Raw genomic sequence first — 9,897 nt, 5'->3', positions numbered from 1 at the left:
AAAGAGGATTTGGAAAGCCTGGAATGTGGATCCACGATCCCAAAGTGAGAGGGAGCCATGGGGAGCATCACCCTGCCATGAGCTGCGATGTCGGGCAGGCCCTTCATTCCCATAAAACCCCAATTTCCATCATGGGAAAAACAGAGAAATTGCTGGAATTTCCACAGTTTTGCATTGTTTTCCCACTTTCCGCCCCAAATCTAAAGAGGAAAGGCAAGGAATAATCACGCGGACACCGAGGGTTAGGAATTATTCTTCTTTTAATTTCACATGGTTTAAAATACGATATGAAATAAGGCTACAGTATATAAAAAACTCTCCAGCAAAATGATGTGCCAGCATCAGCAATTAAAACAAAACCAATCCCCTCCTTCCCCAGGAATTCAATGGAGGAGGGATTTTTATTTTTTTATTTGAATCCTTTAAAAAAAACCAAACGGAACCAGACACAACACACGGACACACACACACGTCGCTACATCTCTAAGCTACCTCAGCTCAGGTTTTTTTTTTAAAAAGCACCTGCTTTTTCCTTGTTTTTTTTTTTTTTTTTTTTTTTTTAAATCTCACTTTTAAACTTTTTTTTCCCCCCGCTTTTAAAAAATATAAATTATATGAAAATACACGTTGGAAAATAGTCGAACAGCACAATATAACAATCTCTTTTTTTTTCTTTTTTTACTTCTTCTAAGTTTATCAGCTTAAAAAAAATGTGTAAAACCAAAATAAACAAAAAAAGACTTCCTTTTTTTGTTTGTTTTGTTTTTTGTTTGTTTTTTTTTTTTTTTACTGAGGCAGTTAATTCCTGGAGATATTCCATTATAACATATATGTATACATAGATTTATCCTTTATTTAAACCTCTTTGGAATGTAGACAACAGCTCCTGGGTGTTACACAGACCTTACCAGGGAGCAGAGCACACCAAGGCATCCCAGTTTTCCAATGTCCACGAGGAACCAGCAATTAAATCCTAAAACCTCGGAGAAAACCCCTCCAAAAAAAAGCAAAACTCAGAAGGTGGAGATATTTCCTGCAGCATCTGGATTTATTGGTGCTTTTTGGGACCGTTTTTTGGAGGAGGTGGTGGTTTGGGAAGACAGGAGAAAGTGAAATTTTACATTATTCTTTTTTTTTTTGTCCTGTTTGGTTATTTCTCCCCCCAAACGGTCACATCTGGATCAGGATGGTGGGAATAACATGGATCTCCACTTGGACACACCCCAGTGTCCAAGGATTATGGTGATTCCACATGTGGAGATGGAGAGGGACAGGCAGCAGGAAAGTGCTTGTGGTTTTTATCATTATTGGGGTGGTTTTTATCATTATTGGCACGGTTTTTATCGTTATTGGGGTTTTTTCCTTTATTTTTGAGGTCCCAAATATCAACTGTCAAGGCCCCCGAAGCTGTTTGCAAGTAGGGCTCAGGCTCTGCCAGAGGGGCCAAGGGGACACCAACCCACATGGAAACAGCAGAAAATGAGCAGGACACAGAAAATATCCCAAAAAACTCACCCAGAGCACCTGAGAATTCCAAACCAAGACAAAACGACCCTGTTTCCAACAGGATCTGCGAGGAGGAATTCACTCCTGCCTGGAGAAAGCAGCACAGGAGGGAGTCCCAGCCCGGGCAGATCTCCATCATCCCTCTCAGATCCATCCTTCTGGGCCAGCAGGTGGGAATTCACCACATTTTCGTGGACCTGAAGGAGCTCAGAGGGTTTGGGTTGAGCTCGTCTGGCTCAGCACAGCCCTCGCCAAAGGCCAGCGATGAAAAGCAGAAGGAGAAAGGAACCAAAGCAAAAGAAACAAAGAGAAATCCACACATTTCCAGTGTATAAACAGCACCCATCTCTGGGATGGCCTCTAGAACGGGAATAAAAGCAAAGGGAAAAGAGGAAATGATGGCACTGATGTGTCTGGGACTGCTCACAGGCTGCGAGCTGGGAGGGCAAAGGGCCAGGAGAAACGGTGGAGAAACTTCAGCCAGGGGCTACTTCCAAAAATCCAGAGCTGCTTCCCATGGCTCACCCTTCCTAACCTTTAAGCATCTCCCCAGAATCAGTGGGAATGCACAGGCCCAGCTTGGAAACCTGGAATAAGCCCGGTGGATGAGGGATTTAGCCTGGCAGGGGGAGGGGTTCTACCCAAACCTGCAATTCCTTCTGTTGTAGCGGAATTTCATCCCATTCTTTTCCTTTTTCAGCTGGAGCAGCCGAGCAAAGCAGGAGGGAGGTCCTGGGACACAGCCCATGCCAGGGGCAGGAGCTGGGATGTTTGGGAGCCCCTTTCTTAGGGTGGAAGGGGGATTTAAGTGACCCATGATGGGTGAGTTCAGGGCACTCTGCAGCAACCCTGAACATCCCACAAACCCCTCTGACTGCTGGAAATCCAACCCTTCCTGTTGGGATGCTCTTCAGCAGCTGCTCCCTGTGCTCTCTGTGCCCTCACACCTCTCTTGGCTCCCTGTCCAGCTGTCCAGCCTGAGGCTGGACCTGTCCCAGAGCCTCATCTGTGGGGCTCTCATCCACAATATCCCGATTTTCCTTTCCTCCCTCCAGCTTGGCCAGGCTGCCTCCATCCTTCTCCTCCCTGCCTGCCCGAGGAGATGAGCCCACGTTTCACTTCTCAGTGGGCAGCGTCCCTTTCCTCCTTTGGGGTTCCCTTCACCCTCCATTCATCCCCTCTTCCCTCCTTTCCATCCATCCCACCCTTCCCTTCAGACAACCCGCAGCCCCTGGGTCTAACAGCCTCCCTTCCTGGACCCCCTCTCTGCTTCCACTCCCTCCTGGCCTTCCCATTTCCCCTCCAACACCACCCCTTATAAGGACACAGCAGTTCTGGGGCTGACTTGCCCTGAAATGACCAATTTTAGGATACAGAGGTATGCAGAGGAAAGGAGGAGAGCCCAGCACCTCTGGGCACCTTTGGGATCGGGGTACCCTCCAGCTCTGCCCCTCTGCAGGGGTGTTTGTGCCTGAATATTCTGGCTCTTTAACACAGATTCCTGTCCTGCCACCTGATCCATTGGGATAAGGCAGGAATCACCTCTGGAAAGGCTCTGCCCCCCTGACCCCAGTGCTGTCCCACAGTGCCTCTGGAATGAACTCTGTGCCCCAAAGACACACGCAGAAGGGATTTTGGTAAAGTACAAAATGCTGCCTTTAAATGCAAACACCCAGGGGGGTGAAAGATTCCCTTGGGCAGCCAGATCTGCGGGGATCTGGCGCTGGGATTGTATCGAGACATGGGAACGCACCCCTGACCCTCCAACTCCCACCAAGCGCACCCCAAGGGCGGTGGGACGTGGTCCTCAGCCTGCCCAGAGCATCCTGGCAGCACTGGGCACAGCAGGAGTGACCCCTCCAGAGAAAAGCGGCTGCAGGAAAGGTTTGGAGGCCAGAGGGAGCAGCTCCCCTGGGACTGATCCCAAAGGCATCCCCGGTGACACCGGCCATGCTTCGTGTCACTCACACCCCGCCAGGATTGGTGGCAGCAGCTGCCCAGGAGCCATAAAGATCCCATTTGCAGGGACAATTTCCTTTCTGCTGTGCCCACACACGGCCATAAAGACAGAGCTGCTGGAAACAGGAAGGAAAAACCATTTCCCTTTGGGTTTTGAACTTTTTCCTGATTTTCCCCCTCAATTAACTTGCATATTTTCCATTTACCACATCAAAAATATGGGAATTTCTCCCCTTCCCCCCTCCCCCAAAAGCTTTTCTGTAAGCACCAAAGTGTTCCTCGAGCAAAAGAAGTGATTTGGAAAATGCGAAAAAAGCCATTTTCCATGGAAATTTTGAGAGGATTTGTGCAGCCAGACATAAAAAAAATAAAAAAAGCAGGGATTTCAACCAGCATTATCAGCGCAGCGTGTGGGGCTGGAAACAAGAGTGGCACCCCCAGCCAGCATCACCAGGAGCCACTCTGGAGCTCATTTTCCTTCCCATCCCAGTCCCAGCATTCCAATTCTCCAGTGGGGTCTACATAAACTAATTCCTCTTTTTCTCTTCTTCCTCCCTGGGATAAAACTCTCTGCTGGCAGAACAGAAACAAACACACACAATATTGCAATACTGAGACCATCTTAGAGCTTAAGACTATTTAGGAAAAAAAAAAAAACAAATACTGGCACAAAATTTAATAAAATAAAACTTTAAAAAAAAAAAATAAAAGAGTCTTGATCCCTCCTAGGAAAAATTCTGTCTCCTGAAGAAAAGACGACGATGGACAGAAAGGTAATGGGACAAGAACAACCATTCTTGGCTTTTCCCTGTATTGCCCCTCCCCGAAGCAAGAATATTCACCCATTTTGGTTTTCCAAAAGAAAAAGAGTTTAAATTCCTCAAATTCTCGGGAATATTGTCATTCCTGACCTGTCAGTTTGTGTGTGAGCAACCAAAGGGATCCATTCGATCGCATTTTTTCCTAAACAGCCAAGGGTGGGGAGGGGATTGTTGGTTTTTTTAAGTGAGCTACATTTTTCTGGCTTTCTTAAAACTCCAAATTTCCCCCCAGAAAAGCCTGTCTTGGAGCTTTCAGGAAATCACCAAAAAGCCCATCCTTCCCAAAAGTTTACCTCTTCCTCCCCCCTCTCCCTCGACATCCTCAAAGCCTCGAATCCGAGTGGCCCTCGAAAAAAAAATGAGCAGAAGAACAGTGAAAATCGATAAAAAAGAACCACCGAACGAGTCCCGCCGGCTCTCCCCGAGGACTGCGGTGTCGCCGCGTCCCTGTCACTCGTCGGCGTCGGGTTTGACGTCGAGCATGGCGTGCAGCTCCTCGGGGGTGTAGCCCAGCAGGCTCTGCAGGTCGCACACGAAGCGGTACACGTAGCGCTTGCCGGCCGTCTTGTGGATGATGTTCTTGTCGTAGTAATAGCGCAGCCCGCGGCTCAGCTTCTCGTAGTTCATCTTGGGCTTGTTTTTCCTCTTGCCCCATCGCCGGGCCACCTGTGGGGAGCGGGGAGAGGGAGGGAAAGTCAGCGTGGCTCGGTTGGGATGTCCGTGTGGAGGAGTCTCTTTGTCGCTAAGGTGGACACAAGAATTGGCGCTGGGGAAAAGCAGCCTCTGTGCAGAGGCAGAACATGGCAGAGCGTTCCATGAGGATTTACCTGGATAACCCCGTGTGCTACCTCTGGTATATCCTCGTATCCCCAGTGCTTCACCCCTTTCCCAAGGTTCCTCCTCCACCTTCTGCCAGTTCGAAACCAGAGGACACCGACACGCAATGGCCCGGTGGCGGTCACTTCTGCGCTTTGGAAGGCTCTGGTCACTCATGGAGTTATTTAGGCTGGAAAAGCCCTCCCATCATGGAGTCCAACTGTTCCCCAGCTCTGACCCATGTCCCCAAGTGCCACATCTACACTCCAGGGGTGGGGACTCCCTGGGCAGCTGGGCCAGGGCTTGACAGCCCTTCCCATGAAGAAATATTCCCTAATATCCAACCTGAACCTCCCCTCGTGCAACTTCCTCTTGTGCTGTCACTTGTACTTGGCAGGAGAGGCCGACCCCACCTTCCAGCCAGGGAAGGGGACAAAGATCCCATCTGCTCCCCACACCAGGGACAGTCCCCCCTCGCCTGTACCTGGCCTTTCTGAAGAGCTTTACCAATTCTCCTCTCCCTACAGCGTCCCAGCCACTTCCCACCGACTTTGGGTACAAATCCTTGCTTCCAAGGGGTGACTGCATCCCAGTTTTTAGCAAATTTTCAGCCGGACTCGGATTTCTTGGTTCCCCACAACATATCCAAGACCAGAACAAAGCGGCTGCCCAAAGGGAGCAGAGAGGCTTATTCCCACCAATATTTCTGAGGAATTTGGGTTGTGCACTTAATTCCAGGACACTTTACCTCGTCTGGGTCAGAAAGTTTGAATTCCCAGCCATCGCCTGTCCAGCTGATGAAGGATTGACAGGACTTGTCGGTGAGCAGTTCCAGCAGGAATTGCCACAGTTGGATGGGCCCACTGCCTAGAAAGACAAAGGAAACACAGGATATCAATGCCAGGAAAAGCACAGCTTCTTCTACCCCAGAGGGGGAAAAATTCCCATGCAAAAGGTGCTCACTGACTAAAATAAAGCCCTCTCCTGTCAAAAAGAGCCACCAGCAGCCACAGGGCAGGAGCTGAGCTGGGAGTTCAACCCTACAAGTAACAGAGCTTCCTATCTGCAGGAAGAGCTGGATATTCATGCCCTGGAATGCTTCATGTGGAGTTACATAAATAGGATTATTTTTCTGGCACACAGACAGGAGGAGTCACTGCCTTGGCACCGGAGCAGCACCAATCCCTCCATGCCAAAGAGCCGCCGGCCACGGCTGAACTCCGGCAGACTCCGCTTCCCGACCTTGACTCTTTGCTCCGTGCTGTTGATCGAGATAAGGGGGACCCAGGTATGAGAATTCCTTGGCCTCTTTCCAGGGCGTGTCACTGCAGGAATGGGCTCCGCTGGCTCGTGGGGAGGGCGGGAGCACACAGAGCTCCCCAGCCCAGGATCTCCTCACCACCACCTTGGCACAGCCTCAGCAAATCCATAAGGAACCCCCTGACCCAGCTGGGGAGGCACAAGGTGAGCTGGAGCATCCCATGCCATGGGCATTCCACCTCTCCTTCCACACCCGGTCTCCATCTTCCCTCCAATCGCTCATTTTGGCCATCAGGAATTTGTCCCAGTGCACCCAGCGAGAGCCTGCGGTTGGTTTTGGCTTCAGTCGTGGAGAAGTTTGGAAATATTTATCTCTTCCTTGGGCTTGTGTCCCAATCCAAGGTAGAGGAGAAGCCCTGGAGCCAAAATCTTTTTGATGAGCAACTTCCAAATGCAGCCACGGCCCAAATATTGCACTTAGCTGTGGGCAAGGTGTTTTGGGAGAGACCCTGGCATGGTTTAAACCCACCTTGGAATAGATCACTAATAATGACAATAATTATAACAAGACAGCCTGGGGAGAGAGGAAATGATTTATCTCACAGGGAGTTGTACAGGCTGGATTAGGCTGGGGTAATCCCAGTGCTGACAGCCCTGAGCAAAGTTTCAAGCAGGGAAAAAATGAAAAGAGATGGAGCCCAGCCTGTTTCCAGGAATGACAATGGCTGCTGTCTGAGCTGTGGCTGCAGGATAACCCATGGAGGGGAGGGAAGGGAAGGCTGCTCTCCTTCTCCACAGAGTTTAAAATGACTCAAAAGCTGCTGGGGAGGAGGAAATGAGAGAGCTGGCTCCAGGACATGGGAATGGCCGTGTCCCATCCAGCCCTTCCCAAATTGTTTCCCTCCTGTTATCCCTGTGGAACTGCTCCAGGGCTTTGTCGGCGCGCCAGGCCTGGGGGTTATCACAGCCACAGGCAGGGCAAGGCAGGGAGCTCCCAGCTCACTCTGCTGGAAATGGGAAAGGACTCGGCAGGGAAAGGCTCCAGCCCGTCGCTCCTCTGGAGCTTGCCAAGATGTTGACTCCACAGCCGCACTCTGCAGTAGGGATGGAGCTGGATTATGCACTCCAAAATGAGGGAGGGAATTCAGATGACGCCTTTGCCTCTCATTGAAAGGGAAGAGCCAAAAGCTCGGCCTGAAATGCCACCACACCTCCAGGCTCAGGCCTATTTATAGCAGTGAGCTCTAAATGCAGAGAAAACCCTGGGAAAAAGGTTTTGGTGGCTGCCTGAGGTCTTGCAGAGGTGAATTCCCAAGGGGATGAGTCCTCTTGGCCCACCTGACCTTACACCAACTCCCCACACAGAGCCAGGGAGCATCCAACACCCAGATCAGGTTAACAGAGACGCAGCCCAAGGAGTCCTAGGCCAAGTCCACCCCCTCCCATCGATTTCTCTCCTGCCCAGCTGAAGAATAAGGATTTTTAGTTGATTCCTTCCCCGAAATAAGACGGGTGCCAGGTTCTTGGGTGAGGAGCTGCCCTCAAAACACCCCCGGGCTATCCTGGCCCTACAGGATCTTTGGAGGTTCCAGCCTCACTAACCCTGAGCCAATGGCCGGTGCCATTCCCGTTTGGTTGCCAGCTGGCAGGGAGAGGTGTCGGGAAACACAGGAATTCTTGCCCTCTCTCTGGCAAGCAAGGTAGGGCTCCTGCCACCGCTCCCGGTGCCGCTCTGCTGGGTATTTTGGGATTTCCAAGGAAGAGGTGTCATCCTTGGAACAGGGATTCCCGAGGTCTATTCCGAGCTGCCTGCGGGACGCGCACGTAAAACCCCAAATTCCTCTCGCTGGACAGGCAATTATGTGAGGAATGTGTTTATGCAGGGCTCCAGGCATGTCCCAGCTCCTGTAAACGCCCCCTCCCTGCCCGAGGGGGAGGCAGCCGAGCCTGGCAGATGTGGCACTGCTCCGAGATGGCAGTGAGGTGGCAGGAGCCAAACCCCGGCACATGCCCGGGCCTGTGCCCCAAATCAGCGCTGGCAGGGAGGAGAACGGAGCAGGGAGCAGTGCTGGAGGTCAGGACATCATCTGCTGCAGCTGTAATTAGTGCTGGAGGGCCATCTTCACAAATGAGCCGCTCTGCAGGCAGCAAGGAGCAGGGGATCTCTTCCCGTGGGATTTCCAGGTGGCTCATGCAGCAAAGCCGCTCCCCTTGATGTCACAGGGCAAGCAGGAAGCTGCCAGGCTTGTCCCTGCACCCCAAACCTCCTCATCCACAGGAGCAGTGCCCATTTTCCATCCCTTCTGCTGCAACCCTTCCTCTCATCCCAGCCAGGGCTGGAAATCCCCACCAGGATGCCAGGCTGGGATCACTCCATGGTACAAGCACACACAGCCAGGCTGTCCCAAGGCCAGCGGGTGCATCCGCTGCCGTGGTTATCCCAAAACAACCACCTGTTCCCGCAGCCTGGACTGGGATGCAGCTCCGAGCGTGAGGTTTGGAGGGGCACAAGGCAGCTGTTATGGCATTGCTCCCTCCACACACATCCAGGGGCTTCCCAGAGCCATCCCAGCCCTGGCTGGGGATGGGGGCAGCCCCTGCTCCACAAGAGACAAGGGGAGGACTCAGAGGGGTGGGGGTGTCCTCCCGCCCCGCCGCCACCTCCGGCACCCGCAGGGCAGCTAAAAATAGCGCCCACAATGGGGGCCCTGTCTGGCCTTGGTGGCACTGAACAGGGTCCTTCAGCAGGACTGTCACACCACAGGAATTCTGCGGCGTCAGGGGGAAAATATTCCTCTTGAGCCGGATGGCAGTGGGAATAGTGGGAAAGCTGGGAACTGCTGGCCGAGTGGGGCTTCCTCAGCACCAGCCCCCGATGGTGTCCCCAGAGCGAAGGATTTGGTGCCACACCACCCCTGTGCCACCCTTCCTCAGTCAGAAATGGTCCCCCAGCCCATTCCCAACCACTGGGATACCAAACTCTGCCGGATGGGGCCGTTCCAGTGGCGCGGTGACGGTGGCACGGCCCAGCTGGGGCAGACAGGCACAACCCCGTCATCTCTCTCGGGAGGGTTTTACACATCCACCCCTCCCAACGGCCTCTGTTTTGTTTCCCTTCGTTCAAACAAGACAAGAAGACAAAAAAACCCCACCTACCCACCCCCCACCTTTGCCTGGCGTGCTGCGGTTTGTGGTTCCAACCCCACAGAACAATCGGCCCTGGCAACGTCTCCAAAACAGCCCCTGCCCTGCTCACCTGCCCACCCTGCCCACCCCCTTTGATGGCACCACAGTCCCCAAATCCCCCAAAGTCAGCCCAGTTCCCACAGCTCCTCCCCAGCTCCTGCCCAGGCTGGTGGAGGAGTCAGACACTGCAAGGTGGTGGAGCTTGGATGGAGGCATCTCCAAAGAAAAAGCAGGAGAGGACCCAGGAAGGCCCTTCCTTAGGGACAACACGGCCATGATTGCAGGCAGGAGGGCCAATCCGGGCCAGAGCTGCTTCCCTGCTACAGCTCCTCTGCTCTCAGGAAGGAGG

General features: G+C 52.4%; 1 protein-coding gene across 2 annotated transcripts in view; it reads right to left on the bottom strand.

Moving 5' to 3' along the window:
* Positions 1–242: 242 nt before the first annotated feature.
* The window catches only part of ETS1 (ETS proto-oncogene 1, transcription factor), a 76,309-nt gene continuing 66,654 nt past the window's right edge, over positions 243–9,897 (bottom strand). For both annotated transcript variants that reach the window (XM_032133708.1, XM_032133709.1), the window contains 2 exons: positions 5,851–5,969; positions 243–4,952 (listed from right to left, as the gene is read on the bottom strand). In XM_032133708.1, coding sequence (XP_031989599.1) covers positions 4,737–4,952; positions 5,851–5,969 — 335 coding nt within the window. In that variant the 3' untranslated portion in view covers positions 243–4,736. The remainder of the gene's footprint in view (positions 4,953–5,850; positions 5,970–9,897) is intronic.

Source organism: Corvus moneduloides, chromosome 25 (genome assembly GCF_009650955.1).
Source record: "Corvus moneduloides isolate bCorMon1 chromosome 25, bCorMon1.pri, whole genome shotgun sequence".
Classification (NCBI taxonomy): domain Eukaryota; kingdom Metazoa; phylum Chordata; class Aves; order Passeriformes; family Corvidae; genus Corvus; species Corvus moneduloides.
This window is presented reverse-complemented; position numbering and strand designations above follow the sequence as displayed.